General features: G+C 36.3%; 3 protein-coding genes and 1 non-coding gene across 4 annotated transcripts; 2 read left to right on the forward strand and 2 right to left on the reverse strand.

Moving 5' to 3' along the window:
* Window positions 1-223: 223 nt before the first annotated feature.
* LOC119983810 lies at window positions 224-4196 on the reverse strand. The gene is made up of 3 exons (XM_038827536.1): window positions 4099-4196; window positions 3658-4009; window positions 224-687 (listed from the first exon to the last, which is right to left on the reverse strand). The coding sequence occupies exons 1-2, from the start codon at window positions 4113-4115 to the stop codon at window positions 3658-3660; spliced, it is 369 nt and encodes a 122-aa protein (XP_038683464.1). The 5' UTR covers window positions 4116-4196; the 3' UTR covers window positions 224-687.
* A 4938-nt stretch (window positions 4197-9134) lies between these two features.
* On the forward strand, window positions 9135-12789 carry LOC119983592 (UDP-D-xylose:L-fucose alpha-1,3-D-xylosyltransferase MGP4). The gene is made up of 4 exons (XM_038827267.1): window positions 9135-9692; window positions 10018-10179; window positions 10695-10910; window positions 12306-12789. The coding sequence occupies exons 1-4, from the start codon at window positions 9210-9212 to the stop codon at window positions 12516-12518; spliced, it is 1074 nt and encodes a 357-aa protein (XP_038683195.1). The 5' UTR covers window positions 9135-9209; the 3' UTR covers window positions 12519-12789.
* Window positions 12790-15241: 2452 nt separating this feature from the next.
* On the reverse strand, window positions 15242-15313 carry TRNAG-UCC. Its single transcript has one exon. It is a non-coding gene; the product is annotated as a tRNA-Gly (tRNA).
* A 1666-nt stretch (window positions 15314-16979) lies between these two features.
* LOC119983392 lies at window positions 16980-25135 on the forward strand. The gene is made up of 14 exons (XM_038827078.1): window positions 16980-17372; window positions 17635-17721; window positions 18497-18606; window positions 19174-19224; window positions 19861-20032; window positions 20381-20686; window positions 20790-20993; window positions 21712-22197; window positions 22308-22517; window positions 22671-22859; window positions 23463-23626; window positions 23758-23910; window positions 24012-24090; window positions 24489-25135. Exons 1-14 carry the CDS (start codon window positions 16980-16982, stop codon window positions 25044-25046), a joined length of 3162 nt encoding a protein of 1053 aa, XP_038683006.1. The 3' UTR covers window positions 25047-25135.
* Window positions 25136-25420: the final 285 nt, after the last annotated feature.

Here is a 25420-nt window from a genome sequence, read left to right on the forward strand (position 1 = left end):
AAGAAAAATCACATTCAACCAATACGATAAGCTGATAGCTAATGCTGCTCCAACCAGTCTCAATTTCAAGTTAAACACTAAAACCTAACAGAGAAGTATGTTAAAACACAGAGTTGCAATTGAACTCAAGAACATCGGAATGATCAAACTCTGAGTCTGGAAGTAACGAATTAAATTTGGTAGGATTCGATAACCAATCTACGCAGAGAAAAACAAGATCAAAAATCGAGAAAGCACTTGTCTAATTGAATGATTCAATATCTGAACCCTAGATTTAGAAGGTACATAACCTGATCTAATGGAGAAAGACAAAAGCTTCCATGGAAACCAAGGTGCGAAGCCGATCTTGGAAATCCGGATGACGGACAGCGTTGAGAGAGGAGAAGCTCTTGACTGCCAAAGAAAACAACATCCACTCACGAGAAACGGATGTTGTTTTCCTGGGTTTCATCGTTAGTTTTTCCTTTGCCCGATATTTGGTTTTCATTAAAAATTTTATTTTCCTCCAATCAAACATTGGAAAATAAGATAAGTTTTCCCAAAATAGATGTTTTCTGCCTAACAAATGGAGCATACATACATGGAAATAACTAAAAGAGAATTTTAAAAAAAAACTCGAACGACAACATTCCAGATCTTGTCTTGTTAATGGTAGCTTTCTCCTGTCAGGATTTCATCTTCCATAACCTGCATGCACGGAGATCAAAACTGTCAATCCTGACATCAGACCAAATCTCATTGAGGATGCTTTTAGGGTTGCTCTAAGAGCAACTTCTCAACTCTAATTTTAACGAGACCCTAAAAACACCAGTTCAACAATTTATGTGCGCTAAATGAACATGATTCTAAATGAGAATATCGTTGGGGCGGTGGTGGATTCCCGTTGATGTTCTCATAAACTCATGTAACCTACCCCAAACTTTTTTGATAAAGGCTTTGATGATGATGATGATGAAAGCGCAAGAAACATCTGTTCAAAACAACAACAATTTCCCCCACATCAAAATTCCCAGAGCCAATGATCAAGTCAAATAAGTGCTGAACAGCAGCTTAAATGGATAGGTTGCAGCTGAGCTGAGCTCAGTGAGTTGCTTCCCAAGTTACCCCCATCAAGAGCTCAGCATTGCAGATGTTGAGCTTAGCAAGACATGGCTCATAAACTTGCATGTCAATGACAAGTTCAGTCTAAAATTCGACTCTTGAATAACTAAATAAAAGAAAAATCCACTTGAGTTTTTTAAATGAATACAAGTTCTGAGTTCTTCGTCAAGCTTAAGCCCAAAACCAAGCCCAAGCCTACATCTTTAACTCCCTAACAAGCTTGAGACAGCTCAGTTCTGGTAATCGACTGAATGAGTATGAGTCAGGAATGCTGGCTAAATCTAACCCTGCGATTTTCTAGTCATGAAATTACAACAAACTTAATACAGTTTACAGCAATACAACAACAACCATCAAATTATTATCCTCTTAAGTCTTAACAGTTGAACCCATTAAACGAGGCTCTCGATACCACTGTAGGATCAAAGAGGGCATGCGTACAGCCTAACTCTCAGACTGCAGAAAAATGGCTTCCTGGTATTGAGCCGTGACACCAAGCTGCGATAGAGCAACTTACCACCATGCCTGTTCATACTATAATGACTAAAACCTTAGGGTCTAGATCCACATTGGACTTCCAAACCCATATTTTTCCAAATGTTAATATAACGTTAGGCAGATTTTTATAGATTCAGCTTTCTGGAACCAGAACATGTTTTTACTTTTTACATTGTGGAAGATCCAAATGAACAAGGGTATCAGCTGTAGAAAAATATAGATATGACTTTTAGAAGTCAGAACCAAATGACATTAAGCCTTGAGGTAGGACCTATTGATGATGTGCTTAATTTTATACAAGTAATTTTTCGGACATGCCACGAAATTGAATATGCTAAAGTGGATCCTAATCAAGATGAATATGATGGAAACTTTTGAAGGACATATGGTTTTCTTTCAATTCCAAGTATAAGGAACTGATCAAGAAAAACTACCACCACGACATTCTTTACCATCCTTCGGAATCTATTTGGAGTTCCAAAGCTCTTCCTAGGATGGCCTTCTTTTGCTGGGAAACTATCTGGGAAGAATTATGATGATTGACAATATGTAGAGAAGAGGTTTCAATATGATAGACAGATGCACCCTTTGTCGAGTTGATCATGAATTGATAAATCACTTGCTTCTTCATAGTCCATGGCCAAGATTTATTGGGGATAAATTGCGGGACAGGTTGCACTGTTGGACTTGAGCTCAGAGCATGGAGTTCTTGTAACCACCGCAAGAACAAATAGAATCCAATACAGATGGTACCTACGGCTATAATAGGGGGTCAATGGAATGAAAGGAACAATATTATGTTCAACAATAGGAAGTCCTCAGTATAGGTTATCAATGAATTTTACTTTAGCACTTTGATACTATGGAGTTCAGGCTTTTGTAACAATTTTCTGGAGGCCATCTCTATAGCATCTTTGTGATTCCTATAGTTCACTTTCTTGGTGCTTAATAAATTTTCTTTCCATTCCTCGAAAAAAAAAAAACAGAATAATGTGGTACTATGGACAACCAGAACTGTGGAAAAGGGTAAACTCTAACTATGTTTGCCTACCGTAATTTCAAGTTTCAACAACTGTTGCTCAATTTTCAAGACAAATTCTAACATGAAAAAAAGATAAAATAAGCGCAAGAAACAAAGTCACACATAAGGGTATGAGGGAATGACGCCCTCACAAACTTGACATCCACATACTACATATTTTATGGGGACATCAAAATAGTACTAAAAGATGCAGAATTCACACTTATCAAAGAAAAAGAGGCATAATTCACAGTCTCCTAGTTTTCCAAATTGTATTATGATTAGAATTTCCCAACAATTTAGTCCCCAGGAATTTCCGAGGGAAAAAATCAGAAGTAAATTTCTAACATGCTAGAAGTGAAGGAATTAGAAAAACAGAAAACCACAATGAGTTCCACCAAAGACCGTAGTTGACTGTCACATAAAACATGTGAAGTTGAACAATTAGGTAAATACTAATAGGCTACTCTTTCAACGAAATAGAGCAAATCTGTAAACCCCACACATCCTTGATCCAAGTTAAACAAAAAGCGGAAACTTTTTTTCCTTCTTAAAGAAAAAACATTAATAAACTAACCGCACTTAACCTAATGAAATTGATCATTGTACATGCTCGAAATCAATTATTTAACCTTATGCCCTTAAATAGCTTACACCAAGTCCAACCAACAACTAATCCAATTCAGGAGCTTCATTCTTGGAAATACTTCTCTTTCAGCTTAATAGCACAAACTCACTTGACCCATAAGATGTGCTTCTTAAACAGGCATCAATTGCCTTAAAAGGATGGCATAGAAAAGCAAACTTATTTTCCCATGCTCCAGTGACAAAGTTAACTTGCGAGAAAAGATGACAAATTAATATGTTCAACACAAGCTTTGTCAACAAACCAATTAACAAGTCTTTACTTGCACAAAAATAGAGAATATGATCAAAAGCATTCTGGCCCTCTTGTAGTAGGAAACAGATTGCTAATATGGTCAGTATTCTAGAACTTAAAAAATAAATTCCAATATTTAAGGAGCAAAGATAATCACCTAACAATCTGATCGCAAGCCCGAACTCTGATCAGATTGAACAACCAACTTCTCCCGAAAATCAGAAATAAGCACTGAAGCAGAATCGATTGCCTGGAATTTCCCATCAACCCCTGTCGCAACCTTCTTCTTCTCCCTCGTCAGTTCTGCACCGTCTCCTTGCTCCACAGTGTTGTCCGTTCCAACGTCTTTTGGCCTGGCTTCTGAACCTGGCATACGAACCCACTGGGACAAGGGTTTGAAACTTGGAGTTTTAGGATCGAGGGCTTTCTCCTTCAAATCTTGAACAACGTTTTCATTGAAACCTAGATGTTTGAAGTAGTTGAAGAGTAGTTGCTGGAAATCATTCAATCTATATAAAAACATCAATCCGTTAATCAACAAATAAGCTCTATAAACAATGTTAAAATTAGATTGAAGTAAAGATTAGCAACACCATACTTTTTCTCCTCTTCCATTCTTGCTTTCACGATCGTCAAGGTTTCAGGGAAATACTTCAAAGAAAATTAACCAATTTAAAACAAAGAGTGAAAAATAAACGCCGGATGTCTCTGACTCCCAAAGGACGAAAAAAGAGATAAATATTAAATTGCACACAAAACTTTTCAACTATTCTTTTTTTAATTTAATTTAATTATTGGAGTTTACATAAGCCCTACGCGATATGAATTGGGGGAGGACCCTATGCACACGAATGGAATTAACCACATTTTTTTTTACCCAAAAGGTCTTTGACGCTGTTATGAATAGCGTCATCATAATTTTTTTACTCTAATGACGTTGTCTTCAATAGCGTCAAATGGTTTGAAAATTCAATACACTAATGACGTAGTTATAAATAGCGTCTTATAGGAAACTAAAAATTTTATGATATTGACGCTGGTGCAAAGAGCGTCAGTGACGATAATGTGAAATAATGTCATTTGGAACGACGTCATTTATAATGATGTTGTTTAGAACAGCGTCATCCCTCTAAGAAAAAGAACATGAGTGTTTTTGTTCTACAATAGACCTAAAACTAAAATCCCTAATTTTAAACAGCAGCCTCAGCAACCCAAACACACTCCCATGTAGGGATGGCAACGGAGCAGCCTCAGCAACCCAAACACACTCCCATGTAGGGATGGCAGCGGGGCGGGGGTGGATCATGGTCGCCCCGGGATGGCAAAACAGCAGCCTCATCAACCCAAACACACTCCCATTGTAGGATTCGAACCTGGGACTTCTAGGTGGGAAAGTAATGAACTAACCAATAAGCCCAACCTATTTTCATGTCACACTTGCCAACTAATTAAATTATTATCTTTACATACCACCTATTATATTTTTAACACCATTAAATAATTTTAGTTTTACTTAATGGTATTGATTTTAAAGTTTATATCATACACATCTATAGTTTTAAATTGTTTAATTTTATACTTTATTTTATAAAATCTTAGGGTCTTAAAGATTTTATCAACATTAATGAGTAGAGGGTCATATTATGGCTTTAGGCTTAGGTTTAGGGTTCAAAGCCTTTAGGGTTTAGAGTCTTTAGGGTTTTGAGGTTTAGGGTTTAAAGCCTTTAGGGTTTAGAGATTTAGGGTATTTAAAGATTTTGGGTTTAGGGTTTAGAACCTCTAGGGTTTTGGAGATTAGGATTTGGGAGTATAGGGTCATATTTAACTTAAGATTTAGGGTCCTATATTTTTATCAATATCAATTCAATTGACTTAGGGTTTAGGGATTATTTATATTGGATTAATTATATGGTTTAGGGTTTAGCGCTCAGCTTTAGGGGTTAGGGTTTATGAATTATTTAGTACTTAGGTTTAATGGTTTAGGGTTCATGGATTATTTAGTGCTTAGGGTTTAAGGATTATTTATATTGGATTAAAACTAAGCATTCAAATCTCTATTTTGACATTATTAGTTTATTACTATATTAGAATCAATGTGTTCAAATCAAGTCAATTTAAGTTAGGGTTTAGGAATCTTAAATTATTTTTTATCAACATCACTTCAGTTGAATTAGGAGTAGACTATATTTAATTTAAGATTTAGGGTTTTATGTTTTATCAATATTTATTCAATAATCAATCTAATTAAGAGTATAGGAGTATTGTAAATATTATGTATAGGGTTTTAATTTTTAAGTACTTAAATCTTATTAAAGAAGTTTAGGGGTTACTTTGATTTTAATAATAATATCAAATTAATAAATGTTTAGATAAACAAATATTTATCTATATTATAAAAGAAATCTCATATATATATATATATATATATATATATATATATACATATATATGAACATTTATTGCGGGGCGGGGTGCGGGGCGGATTGCGGGGCGGGAGACAAATCCGCCCCCGCGCGGGTTGAAAATTTTTGCCCCCATCCCCGCCCCGCACAAGTCTCGAATCGGAGAAAATCCGTGCGGATCGAGGCGGGTCGGAGCGGGTCGGACACAAATTGCCATCCCTACTCCCATGGTCAATGGTGGCTCCTCCTACGACGAAGCCATCTTCGTGCCTCCGGTGACTCCAAGTTCATTCCGCCGGAGCCTCAACCGTGCCTCAACTGTGGTTGAAGGATTCCTCCAGTGCCCAGCCACTCTCCACGGGTGTGTGAGAAAGACACCAAAGTTAGGTAAGAATTAGTTGTTTTTCCTTTTGATTGAGATGTAGTTGTTGATATTTGGTCAATTTATGTGGATTATTTGGTTGTGTTGAAATTCATTTGTAATTTTTTGTTTTTAACCACCAAAAAAAAGACAAACCATTGCAGGTGTTTGTGGTTTGATGAATTGTGGGCGAGGGACGTGAAAGGCTTCTGGTGCTTCACTTCTTGGTTTTGAGTGTGTGTAATCCCGGTTGGAAGAAGGTACAAGTTGGCCCAATCACCTTGCCCTCTTGTGGTCTCCCTAACTGTGAGTCTCTCTTTCTATCTCCCTCTCTTTGTTAATTAGGTTACTGGCTCTTTCAATTTGGTTCAAACATAGGTGTTAAATGGTTGAGAGGTTTGAGTTTTTTTGGGCTGATATAGAGTAGTTAAAATGTTAATTTTGGTATGTTTTGGTGAAGGTGATAATGACGATACCATGGAATCAAAATTTTAAATTCGGATTTTCCGATGAAAATGTTGCTGGTAGTTCATATCCACCCCCATCATCGGGGGTGAATTTGACATTTATCCCGGAGATGTGTTATGGAGAAGCCGATAATATTTTTGATCAAGCAGCTGCAAACAACAATTCGGAAGGTGAACAAGATGAATATGATGTAGACTCTGATGATAGTGACAATGATGAGGTGAACATACCTAGTTCTGGGGTACAGAATCCAAATGATGGTGACGATAGGGGTGACGATGTTGTTGTTGACCAATCTGATATGGCATATCCAATTCCTGTGGAGACGTTGGTGCACCTGGAGATGCAAGGTGCAACGATTGAGACTTCAATCGTCCATTCGAGTATGATGATATTGCAGTCAATCAAATTTATGAAAATAAAAAAGAATTACTTCATGCAGTTAAGACATGTCACATACAAAACAATTTCCAGTACAAGATAGAACGCTAGAGGAGAAGGGGCCGTGGGGATGTTAATTGGGTTGATAAGAACGCGGAATGAGTCCTCTAGTGGGATGATTGAAGCAATAAAGTAGTTCAGGAGAGGTTCCCATTTATGAGTCTAGATGCCTACATGCAGTGGTATTCATCTATCACATGTCGATCTATTGCCTCTGCTAGTACAGTCCCGAGTCGATCGGTATTGGAGTACGAGCCTCACGAAAATAGACTACAGCGAGTGGTAAATCTTTAAGCATTTATCCATATTTATATATGCATTAATTCCAAATTAATATTTACTCTGTCTTTGTTACGCATATAAATTTGGCTTTGACGGGGGATAGGAGAGCTGCAGCTTTGTTGAGGCATGCGGTTAATGATGCTTCCGACGTAGTTGTCCACAACTAGTTCGCAACATGTTGAGATATTCTTGATGAGCTTGGTGAGGGACATCATCTAGCTGATGTCACAACCCATGCTGGGGTAGGTAGACCACCGCGCGTACGTCGACATCCTCAAGGTGGAGGACGTGGTCATGGAAGTGTTCTATTTGCTACCGATTTCACTATGCAGCAATCACAGCTAACACAGGAAGCTCCAAGATCATCTACTACTCCGAGCACTTGGCCTCCACGTACTAGGAGGAGGATTGGCATATAAACCGTCTTCATTATATTACTTAACATGTATTTTCTTAATGAATTAGAAACTTTAATTGGTACATTATGTTATATTATTCATTATCCTTTAATTGATACTGTGCTGCCAAGTTTTGGTCTACAATTTGTTATATATACAGGTTTCTGAGTGGTTCCCAGAAATTGATAAAATCTGTTTAATTCTTGAGAGAATGATGCAGTTTAAAACAATGTCATTCTTATTTGTACTAATGATGCTATTGTCAACATCGTCATTAGTATATTTCATTCATTGATGCAGTTAGAAATAGCATTTTGTAAGAAATTTCATGATGACGCTGTTAGAAATATCATTTGCCTTGGTAACGCTATTCGTAAGAACGTTATTTTTAATGACGTTGTTATGAACAGCGTCAAATGTCTTTTGGGTAAAAAAAGGGAGGTGAATGTCATTCTAGTGTTTAAATATATAATGAGTCCTGTACGATAAAAAAACTCTATGTCTCTAACTCCCAGAGGACGAAAAAAGAGATAAATATTAAATTGCACATAAATCTTTTTAAGTATTCTTTTTTATTTAATTTAATTATTGGAGTTTACATAAGCCCTACCCGATATGAATTGGGAGAGGACCCTATGCACACGACATCCCACCACTACACCATTTTGGTGTATCAAAATTATTTTTTAAAAAAAAATCATAAATAGATATATTTTGACTATGAATGTAATTATGTATTTTTTAAATGATTAAATTTATCAAAAAAATTAGGAAGATTTAATAGACCACTCACATCGGTTACATTAAAACCAATTCTGTCTTTAAAATAGCATTTGAATTGTACAAATTTAGACAAAATCACTCTTGCATCGGTATCTCGATCTTTTGAAAGATGTCAACGTGATATGATATAGTAAAACAAAATAAAACGCAACACTCGTATACATGGAGATAAAATTGTCTTTTAATTTATAGTTTAAATAAGTTTGTACTTTATTTAAATTTTCATGATTTATTGATATAATATTTTTGATAAAATAGGAGTGATTTATTGGTGATCAAGCCTTAAAGTTAATATCAAATATAAAATTTGTAATAATTTTTAAGATGAACTTAAAAATTTTATGATTAAAATAACTTATATTAAAAGTGCACCCCGGAAGACTGCACAGGTCCTCCCCGGATCATACCCGATAGACCCGAGTCTCGTCCCTCCTGTTTATCAAATCTCTATTCTCTCACATAGATCGGATCTCAAACTTTCTTTAATTCTCACTTCCCCAAAGATCATATCAACCGTGACGCTTTGTTCTTCTATTCGAGAACCTCACTCAATCCAGTGAAGCTAACAACAGCAATGTCGCACATCTTGCACCAGAGACCCCTCCACAACACACTCTTCTCAAGCCCCTACCCGACCTCTCCGCGCTCCTCCTCACCTTCTCAAAGACCGATCTCAATCTTGAGCCGGACAGGCCTCGTCGTGTTGTTGTCTCTCATGGTGGCGCTCGGTGTTCTCCTGCCATGGATGGGGATGCCCCAGGGAATTTTCTCCGTTACCAGACCTTCTATGACGAAATGGCGCGCCTACACTCTGCCCCAAGCGGCGTCATTTGTCGCCAAGAACGGGACCGTCATCGTCTGTGCTGTGAGTGAGCCGTATTTGCCCTTCTTGAACAATTGGTTGATCAGTATTTCCAGGCAAAAACACCAAGACAAGGTGCTTGTTATTGCTGAGGATTATGCGACTTTGTATAAGGTCAATCAGAGGTGGCCTGGCCATGCTGTGCTTGTGCCGCCCGCTCCCGATTCCCAGACAGCGCATAAGTTTGGCTCTCAGGTACTGTGGGGCGTTTTTGGCCTGGTTATTTCAAGTTATTGAACTATGACGTGAACTGTTAAGCCTGTGATCTCCAGCGGTTACAAGATCGATGCCAAGTTGTAGCATGTTTTCTTTAACTTCTGATTGAAACTGCAAAGATGATGTGAACACTCTTTTCACTTTAAGGGAATTTCTATCTAAGAGTATACGCTTCTAAAAGTATCTTGATTTGTTTTCTAAGAGTATTAATTTTCAAATATCTCAGTTGTATATTATGATTTACATTGTTAAAATTTACAGTATAGACCTTTTGAAAGGATCATAAGTTTGTTTTTTTGTATAGGGATTCTTCAATTTTACATCCCGAAGACCTCGCCACCTCCTGCACATTTTGGAGCTTGGGTATAATGTTATGTACAATGATGTCGATATGGTTTGGTTGCAAGATCCTTTTCCCTATTTGCAGGGAAAACATGATGTATACTTTACAGATGACATGGCAGCAGTATGTATCCTAACTTCCATACTAGCTTTTTTGTGCTTGTTCCTAAATTATCTTTTGATGCTCTGATGAACAATTTGGAGGACACAATTGTGGATGTTTTACCATTAAATTGATAATGCTGAAGATGTCAATGCAACACATGGCTAATCTCTGTTTTGAGCAATTCATTCAGCTTGAAGCTCTAGCTTGTTATGCCCTTTTTAGTTTCATCTTGAGGCAACCTAGCTAGAGATTTGTTTGGAATTAGCTTAGAAAACACATATGACTTTGTTTTCTTCTCGTTTAGAGGAGAATAGCTTTTCCCCTTAAATTCTTTGGTGACATTTGAGATCACTTTTCTCTCCTGCATTGCAGTATGTACTCTCACTCAACTCTGCTGTTGAGAGAATTTTCTAAATCAGTATAAATTGATTCAGTAGGAAGTGGTACTATTCTTCATTGAATATCTATTTCTATACCTGAAAATATGCGAGTTCTTCTCTAACTTTTGTTGGTTCTTTTCTTTGAGTGACCAGGTAAAACCTCTGAACCACTCCCATGAATTGCCACCCCCAGGAAAAAAAGGACGAACTTATATATGTAGCTGTATGATTTTCCTTCGCCCTACTGATGGAGCAAAACTAATTTTGAAGAAATGGATTGATGAGATGCAAGCTCAGCCATGGTCTAGAGCAAAAAAAGCAAATGACCAGCCCGCTTTTAACTGGGCCTTGATGAAAACTGCTGGACAGGTTGGTTCTCTTTGTCCTTTCACCATTGTGTTTTCCCATTTATTGTTAACCGTCTATGTGGTAACTTTTGTATTATATGTATCTTATTCCTACCATCTTAATTCCTGATTTCCTGTCCAAAGTGCCTAGTTGGCTTATGCCAGGCTCTAGGAAAATGCTTGGGGCTTGACGGAGTATGTTTCATGCCTAATCCTCCCTTATGCGAAGTACATGCTTCCACCACAAGAATCCTACCTTAATAGACAAGTCCCTGACCGCTGTCCCATGCACCTCTCTTCCTCACTGAATGAGCCATATTGAGAAGAAATGCTTGCACTTCATTACTTGTTACCTTAAATGAACCTCATGATATCCTGATTTTCCTTTTAACTATTCTACATTTGGATTTTTTTGTTGGGAATATTTAGCCTTGTATCGGGATTTATTTTTTGATTTATTCTTGATGAAGTTGTGACATCATGACTCCTTTTAATGTTATCTGTGTTGTTTCAGTAGTTGGTTAGATTGTTTATGTGCTGCTATACCTGAAAATTTGTTTGTCTTGCCTGTTGATTTACTATGTTCAAGGTAATATTGCTAGTAACAATACTTAACCTCTTATGATTCATCTTACTGAGTTCTAAGTTTGACATCTTCGTGCCATCCTCTATGGAGCCAGCCTTGTTAACAGATCTGGAAGCAGCTTATTTCCCATGCTTGCATTGTAATTGAGATTGCAGTTGCTTTGTAGTGTGTGGTTTCTATTGTTGAGGAAAACATTGAAGACTTTTCATGACCATCAAAAGAAATTATGAAACTAGTTTTATGTGATTTGACTTTCAGAAACTGTTATGCTGCAGTACCCATGGCTGTGGTGGAGTACGGAGCTTTGATATATTTATTAGAAGTACCAAGTGCTAACTTCCCAATCTATAATTCGCAAAGGGTGAATCTTTAAATAGTGACGTGTTAGCTCTTCAGGTTCTACAAGTCAATGTGCAATGGAAATTGTCTGCTCAAATATAGTTAACCTGTCCTCTGCTCTTGATTATATTCCGAAGGTTGTAAAATTTTGCTTTTCGTTTTTGCCCTATTCTTTGGCGTCTGTAGATATGACACTCTTAGAATTTATTTGACTACATAAAGAATTTAAAGTGATTGATGATCAAGAATTCTTGTATGTTTGTTGGTGCTTATGGATGGTGTCTTAAGTATGTACCATCTTTTAAGTTTTGCATGCACACTCTTTTTGTGTTTCAAGTATCCGGTTTGACATGCTATAATTAGCTTCGCATGGGACTAGAAGCAATGAAATGTTAGCTGACTTCTATCTAATGCTAGATAACTCTTCAGATATTGTACTCTCTGGATTCCCCGGATGATATTTACTGATCTAATCAAATGATAATTTTGCAGGTAGATCTTTACCTGCTTCCCCAAGCTGCTTTCCCGACGGGAGGATTGTACTTCAAAAATAAGACTTGGGTTCAGGAAACCCAGGGAATGCATGTAATCATCCATAATAATTATATCACTGGTTTTGAGAAGAAGATAAAGCGCTTCCAAGAGTTTGGCCTCTGGTTGGTGGATAAGCATGCACAAGAAGAGTCCCCACTTGGCAGATTATAGTCAGTAGACCAAATAACTCCTCCATGATGCTCGGACCAGGTATAACTTGCTAAATGGTTAGTCTTTCTTCCCATTATAGCTGTGTTATGAAATTTCAAGGAAGGATGTGACAACCAGCATGCGGATCCCCTCCTACATTTCAATCTGATCCAGAGTAATTTATATACTGTATGCGAAAGAAATCATTTCGAATCCTGTACAAATTCAATCATTTTGATCATGATTCTTATTCACGTTAGTATAAAAGCCTTTTCCTTAACTGTTCCAAATATGGCTACCTTTTTTGAAGCATGGACTACATGATACTTTTAGCTTCTACTAATTGATATAGTTAGGGGCGGAATCAGGATTTTTTTTTTGTTGATGTATATCACTTCTTAAGATTAAGATAAAACTAAAAAAGCATTAATTTTTTTTTTTTGTTAATATATATGACTTGTAACATTAAGATGAAACTAAAAACCATATCTATAAATTTGATAAGATGATTGCAATTCTTTTTTTGAGTCGTCATGTTTTGATAATATTGCATAATAAATTCATTGGGAATTCAATCAAACACTTAGAAACCAAAATTAACTAAAAAATTCGGAGGGTTTCTGAAAATCAAATAGAAATACAGCGGATTTTTAAAAATCAAACAGAAAATTCAGAGGATTTCTAGTTTTCTTTTATATTTTGATTTTTGTCAACAAAGTATATTGACAATGGGTCCCGAAAGGGTTTTGAAATTTTTTAGAGATAAAAAAAATCTGATGATGTCAGCATAAGGACTTATTGATATAAGGGCATTCTCATCCAAATTTATTTGATATTGGTTTGGAGCTTGAACCTAATGGTATACAACCTTTAAATGAGGGACATATTGGTTAATCCCCTTTCTATTTGACAAAAATATATATTTGGTCCCTCAACTATACTTTTGATTTTATTTTCATCCTTAAACTTTTTTTGCTCTTAAAATTATTCCTCAACTATCCAAAGGTATCCTGTTCGTCCCTTAAATAATTTCGGCATCAGAAAACTCTTACATGGCATCCTAGTGGGCGTAATTTTTACGCCTGTCATCTCAATTGACTTAAATTTAACATTTATCGTCTTACAAAATCCCTCACAATACCTAACTTTTCGAAATCCTCAAACTATTTGTTGTATAGTTTAAGCACTAAAAGTGCTAGACATTAATAGTTTATTGATAATATTGATCATGTTTGTCAAAGTTTACCAACTAGGATTACTCTGATATGTCAAATAGATGTCAAGTTGGATTTTTTCGACTACTCTCTCATTTGAAGGATGAAATAGATACCTTTCAATAGTTGAAGGACAAAGATAAGAACAAAAAAAATTTAAGAACGAAAATGAGAGACCAAATGTTATAGTTTGCCCTTTTTATTTTCATTCAAAAGTTTTCATTTTGGTACTCGACACAGAAGGCAATATTCCTTTGAAGTGCCAACATGTTATTGTTAATAAGAAAAGGCAAAATCAAGAACACAAAGCGCCATCTCTATCTATTTTTTTTTTCTCTTACCTCTCTCTAAACAGCTCACCTCCTTTTTCATATCTCTTCAGAGGAGGTGGAATTCCTTCTTCTCTACTTCCTCCTTCCCAGTTGATATTTCTGATATTTTTTATGCACTTCTTGTATGGATCTACTTTAATATCTCTGTTTTATTTTTGAATAAGGTTTGAATTCAAAATTTCTTCACTCAAACTCTAGATCTGCTCTATATATTGCGGCTCCTTGATCAGTAGTTTTTTTGATGTGTTTCGACAATACATATTTGGTGTACAGTGTACACTGATGAGATTCTTAGATCTAGTGAAAATCGATATCTCTTGATGAAAAGGAAGTCAATTGTTTAGTTTGTCAAGATATATTCCGATGTAGTCTGGCGTAGTTCGGTGTAGTCCGATCATTTGGTCTCAAATTCTTTTACCTAACATTTTGAGTAAATGCGTATAATTAGGTCTATGACTTTTTTTTCCCAAAAAAAAAAAACAACAACTAAGCCAATGTTTTTTCCCCAAAAAAAAAAGACAGGTCAAGGTAAAAAGTTGTTTGTTTGGTGTTTGTTTGTTTAGTTTATCCCGATATATTTCGGTATAGTCTGGCGTAGTTCGGTGTAGTCTGATCATTTGGTCTCAAATTCTTTTACCTAACATTTTGAGTAGATGCGTACACTTAGGTCTATGACTTTTTTTCCCCCAAAAAAAAACAACTAAGTCAATGTTTTTTCTCCAAAAAAAAAAAGGCAAGTCAAGGTAAAAAGTTGTTTGTTTGTTTAGTTTGTCCAGATATATTTCGGTGTAGTTTGGTGTAGTATGATCATTTGGTCTCAAATTGTTTTACCTAACATTTTTGAGTAGTTGCGCACAATTAGGTCTATCTCTTTTTTAACAAAAAAAGAGAAAGATAACAATTCAGTCAATGTTTTTCCCCCAAAAAAAAAAGGGAGAAGGGAAGTCAAGATAAAAAGTATAATTAGGTCTATGATTTTTTAAAAAAAAAGAAAAAGAAAATGCAAGTATTTTTGAGTAATTGCGCACAATTACCTCTATGTCTTCTTTTACAAAAAAAAGAAAAAGATAACAATTAAGTCAATGTTTTCCCCCAAAAAAAACAGGGACAAGGGAAGTCAAGGTAAAAAGTATAATTAGGTCTATGATTTTTTTAAAAAAAAACAGAAAAAGAAAATGCAAGTATTAAAATGCCGTGATGCGTCTGCCGGGAGTCGAACCCGGGTCTATTGCTTGGAAGGCAATTATCCTAACCGTTGGACTACAGACGCTTTATGCCTGTTCCCAATGATATAAAACAAAAAACCTTAACAATAAGTCAACAGTCAAACCAGATTTATTTTTTTATATGAACAATGTTAACTCATGTATTAATTTTTTAAAACTTATTAGCATATTATTTACTCCCCCGGTCCCAATTTATTTACCTAAAATCCCATGTGACCTATCTACTACCTCAAACCCTCTCTATTCTCAAATTGCATCATTTCCTCCCATTTTCTTTCACTATAAATGTGTCTCAATAACAAAATTAGTTTTGTGAATAGGACATAAATTTTAACGTCCCTTTTGTTGGGATTTAACGAAACAAAACCGAATATAGAAAACTTACTGAAACAAAAGAGAGAAGACACAAAGTTTAACGAGATTATGTACAACTTGCATACTCTTAAGACGAAGAACAACGAAGAATTTCACTAAAATGAAGAATATTACAAAAAAGACAAATTCTTGAACTCAAGAATTAACCCACAAATCTCTATATCGGATTCTCTCTCACAAATACTGCTTTTCTTTTCTCTCTCGGTTCTGCTCAAAACCAGCACTACCGACTCTTACCTCTCTTAACACATATAAAGGGAAAAAAAATTTCAAGTGCCGTGGCTTGCCGTGTGTACCACAAAGAGAAAGAATTCCAAAGACAATTCAAACAGTCTTTTAAATCAACCTAAACTTTCTACACGATTTTCTTGTAATTTTTTCCTTTAAACTCAACCACGTTTTGTCTTTCCCTATTTTAAACCTTAATTGTGCGAGACTTTTGAGTAAAAAAACGGAGTCCAAACTTTGATCAAATTCAACACCTTTCTTGCTTTAAATCAAAAGAATATTCATTTGCTAAGATTGTGTTTAATATGCCATATTGCCTGAGATACACAGATTTATGTACCTCGTCTCATCCTCATTAGGGCAATGAAACTGCATTTGCACCTGGATAGTATTTATTATATTGTATAGTCTAACACCTAAAAATTATACCAACGAGAGCCGAGAGGTGTGGTAATCGATTAGGTTAAACAAATGTGTATCCAATGTTGAATTTCAGTTGTAAACATATTTCTTTGCCGTATTTAAAAAAAAAAAAATAATAATATTATATTTTTATTTATTTATTTTGAAAATGGAAAAAAAAGTTGAGATTATACCAACGAGAGATAACTTGATTGGTAATCAATTGGGTTAGGCATATGTGCGTCTAAAATTGGATTCCAACTACAAACATATTTCTCGGTGGTATTTCAAAAAAAAAAAAAAAACTTAAAAATTATTATTATTTTTTTTTTTGAAAAAGAAAAAATGAGTTGAGAATAATGAGTTGTAATGTGAATTAATTATTATTAATTACATTTCTGGCAGCTTAAACGGGCACTTAAGGACCATCCCTCTAAATACAAGGAATGTTACGAGTCTTTCTTGGGCCGAATTTGTAGGTCGTAAGCAATTGTACGGCCCCTTCATCATCATTTCCATGAGATCACAGAAAACTCGTGTTTTCATTCCGAATCTTTCGCTGGAAAATCCGTTGAAAGATTTCTCACTGATTCTCTCTCCACTTCACTCACCTCATCGCACTCACATTCCACACTCTCATCGTTTTTCATGGATAAAATGAGATTCTCCTTTGCTGTGAATTCCAAATTCATGCAACTGTAGAAGATGGACAATCCTCCTCGTTCCTCCTCATCAGCTGCGAGGACTGAGAGACACGGACCTCGATCGAGATGGTCACGTTTCTTGCTCTCCAAGAACCGGGGCTACATTCTACTGATATCTCCAATACTCATTTGCGTCTGCTTTTTATTTCTGTTTCAAATGCTGTTGCCTGATGTTGTAGTGGAGGAGAAGTCAGGAAGTTCATTGAGAGTCGACGAAACCATGGATTATGGGAATCTGATTGGTTTTGAGGAGATGGAAGGCTTAGATTTTGGAGAGAGTGTTAGATTCGAGCCTTCCAATATTTTGAAGAAATTTAAAAAGGAAGACGGAGGGTTGGATCCGTTCAACAGGATACAGCAGCGCTTTGATATAAGGAAACCACAGCTTGCTTTAGTTCAGTAATCAAAATTGTTTAGGGGTTCTTAGCTTCAATTTTAGCTCAGTTGTAGTCAACAATGAGATTTGCATTTGGCTATTTTTTCTTGCGTGAGAAGTTACGTCAATACTGCATTCAAAAGTTAGGTTTATATCGGCAATGCTTTTCATTAGTTCATGCATGGTTTAAGCTGACCTATTCTATTTTTTATTATTAAATTCATCGGAGGTGAAGTTTCTTCTTCGGTTGATTTGGCTAATTTCAATTTATTCCTGAAAGGTTTTTGCCGATTTATTGGTGGATCCCCAACAATTGTTGATGATGACTCTGGCGACTGCATTGCTAGAGATTGGCTACACAATTGAGGTAATTCGTTCATCTGTACATAACATTTTATTCGTTAATTTATAAATATTTTTCTCCAGTGACAGATGTTGGAACTGCTGGAAAGAAAATATATGTTTCTACAACTTCACTATGGATGCCTTGTAATATCAATCTGCTCCAGAATGGGAGTGATTTTAGAATATTCCGCTATTTGATTTAGTCACTGTGTTAATATTATTCGTTTGATAACAATTTATTTGCATGTATCTGGTGCAAGGGTGGACCCTGTACTGTGAAACTTAGATGCATTCTCCCAAAAAATTTCATACAATGTCCCACTCTGAAAGTGGGGAGGGTGGGGAGTTGAGGAATCTTGGGAGGATAATTTCTTTGAGGTCATGAGTACCTCAAATTGTCGAGTTCACAATCTATTGCTTCCTTAAGGTGAAAATTTCGCTTTGTCTGCTCTAATAATTTATAGCTGGAAGAGGAGTTTATTAGACTCTTTTATCTGTGACTTCCTGATTGCAACTGAGGTCATTAAGTATGTATTATCATTGTTCTTAGTTTCATCAAAATCCCTCTCGGGATGGTTATCATTTCCTCGATGTTCTTCAGCAGAGTTGCTTTCTTTCGAGTTGGCACTCACCTAATGCCTCTTTAATGGATTTCCTACTTATTTTTTTCCTCGTAATCCATATCTCGTTAGAAATGACATTTTCATTCTGTTCTGACCTCCAGATAGTATGGATGGGTTTTTGTCTTAGTATTTTTATATGAAAAACTGATAATTCTTAGACCTGTTTTTTTGCAGGTTTATTCTCTCAAAGATGGTCCTGCACACACTATTTGGAAAGAGATAGGAGTTTCAGTCTCTATTATTACAATTAGCCACAAGGATGTGCCCGTTGTTGATTGGCTCAAGTATGCACGTCAAACAAACCAATTACTATTATCATGAACCTCTTAACATTATTAGTTGGAGGACCTTGTACTTCAGTTAGCATATTCGTTCATGGTCCATCATTGTAATGATTTTCCTTGTCTTTCATTATCACCCGCTGTATCTTTTCCTTTGAGAAGAAATTTTGGTTTCAGTCAGTACATCTTACACAGTTACACACTACAAAGAGGGCCAATGAGTTCTAGTTCTCGGCTTTCCTGTCCATTTCTCGGGGTTATCACTTAGATTGATTCGGCTTTTTGGGCTTCTATTCAGTGTTTCAATTTTGAAATTTAGTTATGATTAGCAAAGGCAGAATTACTTTCCCGTTATTCTATTTTACTTCATTTTAGCTTTTGGCTTAGTGAATGATTGCTGAGATAAATTCATAGTTACTTATTTAAATGTTTTGGGGCTTTGATTATTGTAAGCATGAAAACTGTTTAGCGTGGTTTTGTATTTTGGTATTTAAAATCTTCGAGCTTGATGTTTCTCATTGAATTTATTTAGTTTTAGTTTTATTTAATTATGATGTATACTCTTTTCAGCTATGACGGCATACTATTGAACTCTCTGGAGGCCAAGGATGTCTTTTCATGGTATGATTCTTTTCTTTTTCATGGCTTTATTAGTTATTACCAGCATATAAAATTTCCAAAACTTTTGGTCAAGACATTGTTATTTGTTTTCCCTCATTTTGTTTTCTCTATAGCTAGGTTTCATCTGTATTTACTTTATAAGAAGAATAACAGAGTTTTATTGTTTTTGCATTCTCAAATTTCGGTTGATCCTATTTCAACTTCTTGAGGCAGATATGTTGATACTGTTCAAAGTGATCCATTAGCAGTCTGTTATATATCTAAATCAAACAAAAAATGCATGACTTTTGTGTTGTTACAACATTTCTATTTGAATTTGCTTGTGAATCTGCCTTGGCTTTGCAACCTGAGCTTAGAGGGCTTTGAAAGATTGAAAATGCATAAGGGCTTTACACTTTTTCATTATTTTTCTCCAAAATACAGGCTTGTTTGGGATTGCTTACTTTATATGCCTTGGCTCATTTTTGCTTACTTTTACCCAATTTTCCTAGAAAGCAAGCAGAAGTAAGCATAAATAAGTAATGCCAAACCGTCGTTAGATGAAGAACAGACCTGCTTGTATTGACTATTGAGTATTGTTTTTTGAAAATTTTACTTTTCAAAGTCAAATAAAGTGAACTGAAGTACTGGTAACAGTTTTATGCAGGAGCCTTTAAACTCTATACCTCTTATATGGACTGTCCATGAAGCAGCTCTTGCTATTCGTTCAAAACAATATGCTTCAGCTTGGCAGATTGACCTTCTAAATGACTGGAAAAATCTTTTCAACCGTGCTACAGTTGTTGTCTTCCCAACCTATGCCCTGCCGGTAATAATTATTAGTCAATTTATCTTTTTCTGGTTGAATCTATACTCTACTAATTGTTGTTCGTCTTCACTTGCATGGGAGTATTTTTCTGTTGATAAAAACAATTTTTTAGTGGATGCTCATTCAATCTAGAAAGTGGGTTGTCTGATCTAAAGAAATAACTAGCTAGAGGTTGTGAACTCTAAATAATGCTTGCTTTCCCTTTGGAAAGAAAGAAAATTACTCATATTTGGTCAGAGCAGATTGCCACTCTTGTGCATCTACTGCTAGTTGTATTGTACATTCTAGAGCAGTCTTGAGCTTGCATTTATCTCCATTGTTCTTATTTCTTTCTGTACCTTTCAATAGATGATCTACTCTGCATTTGATGCTGGAAACTATTACGTCATTCCTGGTTCTCCAGCCAAAGCATGGGAAGCAGAGAGTATGATGGCATTTTACAAAGATGATCTACGTGCGAAGATGGGCTATGGGACTGACGGCTTTGTCATTGCAGTAGTTGGAAGCGAATTCTTGTACAGGGGCTTGTGGCTGGAGCATGCACTTGTTTTACAGTCTTTATCACCTCTTTGTGCGGTTGACAATCTAAATTCAAATCTCAAAATCCTTATTTTAAGTGGGCATTCAACAAATAATTACAGTGCAGCTGTGGAGGTATGACTAAAGACTCGAAACTCTGTTTCAGTATGTCTCTGGATAGGTTTTACTGAGCTTCGATTCTTCAATACCGATTTCAATACATTTCCTTTCTCCTCAGGCCATTGCTCTTAAATTAAAATATCCTAGGGGTGCTGTGAAGCACATATCTACTGATGGGGATGCGGAAGGTGTTCTAAGCATAGCTGATATTGTGGTGTACGGATCCTTCCTTGAGGAGAAATCTTTTCCACAAATTTTGGTGAAAGCCATGTGCTTTGGGAAACTGGTTATAGCCCCCGACCTCTCCATGATCAAGAAATACGTATGCTTCAAATTACTTCTTTCTCTTTATTTGTCAAGTGCATAATGAATTAACTATTAATGTCAAGTGTTGCATTGAATTGTCGAAGGGACTTGACTTTCATTAACTATATCTAATTTGAAATGTCATTCAACTCTATTTGGGGATATGCCTTCTAGATTTACTATGGAGCATGTTCTTTCTTTTTTTTTGTGACGTCAAGGCAAGTTCTAATTGGTTGCTTTTGATCCTTTTACTGTAGTTAATCTGCATATCATTTGAGTGTTTCTCATTTCACGGGCTTGCTTTTTTCTGGTCATAGACTCATAGTTGCCTCTATTTTTTAATAAAACATGGTTAAGAAACTTGCATGGCCTAAAATTTTTTATCTAAAATTGCTGTTTTGATTTGAGTGAATGCTCTGAAAGTCAGCTTTCTGTGGAAAACGTAAACTAATCCTGCTCAATCAATGTTAGTAACTAGCAAAATATACTTCCAGACTGTTGAATATTAGTGGCTCCAGTGGCATTTGCAGTTTCTTTTGACGTAAAGAATATAAAATGAGGTCGTATCTAACTTTTCTTTATTTTCTGCTGGCATTAATGATGATTTTGGAAAAAAAAAAAAAGGTTCTGCATGCTGATTGTGAGTCTAATTTGCTCATTTATGTTGTATCGTCCTTTGTTGTGGATGCATCTTTATAAAGGAGACTAATGACTTTGTTGGCAATGACAATTAGGTTGATGACAGGGTGAATGGGTATCTTTTCCCTAAGGAGAATATTAAGGTTCTGCCACAGATTATATTGCGAGCCACCTCGAAAGGAAAATTATCTCCTTTATCTAGCAATGTGGCTTCTTTGGCTAGAGAAACTGCTAAGAACCTGATGGTTTCAGAAACTATTGATGGTTATGCTTTGCTACTTCAAAAGGTTCTCAAGCTTCCATCTGAAGTTTCATGCCCAAAGGAAGTTAGCGAAATCCCTTCAAAATATAAAAAAGAATGGAGCTGGCATCTAGTTAAAGACTTCTTAAATTCAACTTACGAAAATAAAAGCTTGAGAAGTTACAGATTTTTAGAAAAAGTCGAGGAGCAGTGGAACAATACTCAGAAGGTGAGCTCTGATTTTACGAATGCTACCGATGACTCATATTTGTTTGACTTCTGGGCTGAGGAAAGGTACAGTGAAATGGTAGATTCTAGAAGAAGAAGGGAAGAAGAAGAGGTAAGGGTTGTTCTGGAAAGTAGCATATGTTAATGAATTTGCGTGATTTCTGGCCTCTTTTGTATGAGTGAACACTATCTGAATTACATGTTTTTTTAAATATCACACAGTTAAAAGATAGAACTGAACAGCCTCATGAAAAATGGGAGGACCTGTATCGAAAGGCCAAAAGGGCTGGTCTGTTGAGGGATCAATTGCATGAAAGGGACGTAGGAGAGCTTGAAAGAGCTGGTCAACCATTGTGTATTTATGAACCATACTTTGGGGAAGGAACCTGGCCTTTTCTACACCTTAATTCACTTTATCGTGGTATTGGGCTGGTGAGTTTGGGAACAGATTGTCTTATCCGTGCATCTACATCTACAGTCATTTATCTCACGCATAGTATGCCTTTTATTTTCAGATATATTTCTGTAAAAGAAGCAATAGTCTTTTTGCGCATTGATTTGGGTGAACTGATTTGGCAATCACAGTCCAGCGAAGGTCGAAGACAGTGGACAGATGATATTGATGCACCCTCTCGTTTGCTGCTTCTTAACAACCCTTACTATCGAGATACACTTGGTGAATATGGAGCCTTTTTTGCAATTGCCAATCGTGTTGACCAGATTCACAAACATGCTTGGATAGGGTTTCAATCTTGGAGAACAACCGCAAGACAGGTAAATAATTTGTTTCCATTTTTGTTCTTTTTGTAGTTTCCCTTGTCTAATACTTAGCTGTGCTTGACTGTGCAATTTCGTTCTGAGACTAAGTGCATACGGATATTAATCGGACCAAATTGGTGATCCATTTTCTCGAGTTTTCAATATATCTTGTCAGAATAGTTGCTAATTGCTCTATTTAGCTTTCTGGTGTCCTGCATGTGTAAGTCCTGAATCCTGCTTGCCCAGACCATTTGTGCATGATGTCTTTTTCTATAACTGAAGCATCATCTATAGCCGGATTATAGTGTTTATGGAATTTGACCATTTGTGCGTAATGTCTTTTTTTTTTCTTTTTTCTTTCTATTACTAAAGCATCATCTATAGCTGGATTATAGTGTTTATGGAATTTCTTACGTCTTAAGTTAAATTTTTCTTAAACAACCAACTTTTAAAAGCATAAACTTGAGTTTTGAGTGAATGAAAAAATAGGTCATCTCGTTCACTCTACAGCATACCTTCGTGAGTATTTTTGAATGAAAGTAAATGGAAGAAAACAAAGCAGGTATAGAATTGTTATGTTTTTTAGCACCGTCATATCTGACTTGTTCCCTTATTTAGGCTTCATTGTCTAGGATTGCTGAAAAGTCGCTTTTAGATTCAATAGAATCCGGAAGTCTTGGAGACACACTCTACTTTTGGGTTCGCATGGACATGGATCCAAGAAACCGCTTGCGGCAGGATTTTTGGTCTTTCTGTGATGTTATAAATGCTGGAAATTGCAAGTAAGAGATATGAAGTTTGACTTTTGATTTATTGCATAATTATGTGTCTCCGTGCTTCAACTTGTGAATATTTTTTTGTCTTTCTTCTACTCATTTTGACCTTGCATCTCTACTGAATGATTTTTCTGAAGGTTTGCTTTCTCTGAGACCCTTAAGAAGATGTATGGCTTTAAGAAAGACTTGGATTCTTTACCATCCATGCCTGAAGATGGCGATACATGGTCTGTTATGCATAGTTGGGTGTTGCCAACCAGGTCATTCCTAGAATTCGTTATGTTTTCAAGGTATGTTGCTTTTATAAGTTAACTAGACGGGGCTTCCCGATTATCTATCCTTGGGAGGTTTTGAGAGGAGTTCATTCCCTTTTGAACTGTTCTGTATGTAGAATGTTTGTGGATGCGCTGGATGCTCAGATGTATGATGATCACTATCAAACTGGGCGCTGTTACTTGAGTTTATCCAAGGTAATCTCTAGTTCATAAGTTCTGTTCTTCCATGGCAAGAAGTACTTTGTTTGGTATTTTTGCTGATCAACTCTATTATTTTTTTTTGCCACCGGTTAAACCACCCACATCCACGTCCACTAACTGGGTTGTTCAATATTATTGTGAATTCATCTGAAGTCACCCCAACCCTGAATGATAAATTTGTTCGTTTATTTTTATTTTTTTTTTCATTCCTGCTGTTTTTATGAATGTAAATCAATGAAAAAGACTACACATTCGATCCGGAATTTATTTCCATCAAACCATAAAGAACATGTGATTAAATAATGTGATGAGATGAATTGTGCTGCGCTCCTGGTTTGTGGTAGGTTTGCCCATGCAATCATGTTAACAGTTTCGTTTTTTGCATTCTACAGGATAAACATTGTTACTCGCGCCTGCTTGAGTTACTTATCAATGTGTGGGCATACCATAGTGCAAGGGGGATGGTCTACATCAATCCTGTGACCGGCATGATGCAAGAACAGCATACCGTGAACAATAGAAGGGGTAAAATGTGGATCCAATGGTTCACATATTCCACACTCAAGAGCATGGACGAAGACCTGGCGGAGGAAGCAGATAGTGATCACCCCAGGAGGCGATGGTTGTGGCCTTCAACTGGTGAGGTTGTCTGGCAAGGTGTGCTCGAAAGAGAGAAAGAACAACGTGCTCTACAAAAAGAGAGGAGGAATCAGCGGAGGAAGGAAAGGATCTCCAGGATGAAAGCTAGACGCAAGTATCCGGTAATAGGAAGATATGTGAAGCCCCCCCCACTAGAGGATAAGGAAAACTTGAACTCGACAATGGATACAATAAGCCCCCCACTCGAGGATAAAGAAAACTCGAACTCTACAATGGATACAATAAGCCCCCCACTAGAGGATATGGAAAACTCGAACCCTACAATGGATACAATAAAAGCTACTAAATAGAAACTAATCTCTTGGAGTCATCGAGTCATCTCACCAGTTTGCTAATTTTTTGAGTGGAAGGATGAATGAATTTGTATTTTGTTTTGTAACTAATATGCAATACTGCATCCTTCTTGCTTTCGACATTGATGAATGTCTCGGTCAATCTACCTTACCTATATGCAAAGCATTCAGGATTTCCAGGCCAACTACCTTGACTTACTCCTATGCCAAAATGAGCAACTTCTTGGATCCGCTTGTTGTGCATTGGCATCAAGGCTTGCATGATGCTACCAAAGCGTGGGTATTATGGGGCATTTGGAGGGTGTGATGAGGATTAGAGTCCCGCATTCTTTTATTTGGTCGATTTTAGTTGGGTGGAATGAGTCTCTTGT

Source organism: Tripterygium wilfordii, chromosome 18 (assembly GCF_013401445.1).
Source record: "Tripterygium wilfordii isolate XIE 37 chromosome 18, ASM1340144v1, whole genome shotgun sequence".
Lineage (NCBI taxonomy): Eukaryota > Viridiplantae > Streptophyta > Magnoliopsida > Celastrales > Celastraceae > Tripterygium > Tripterygium wilfordii.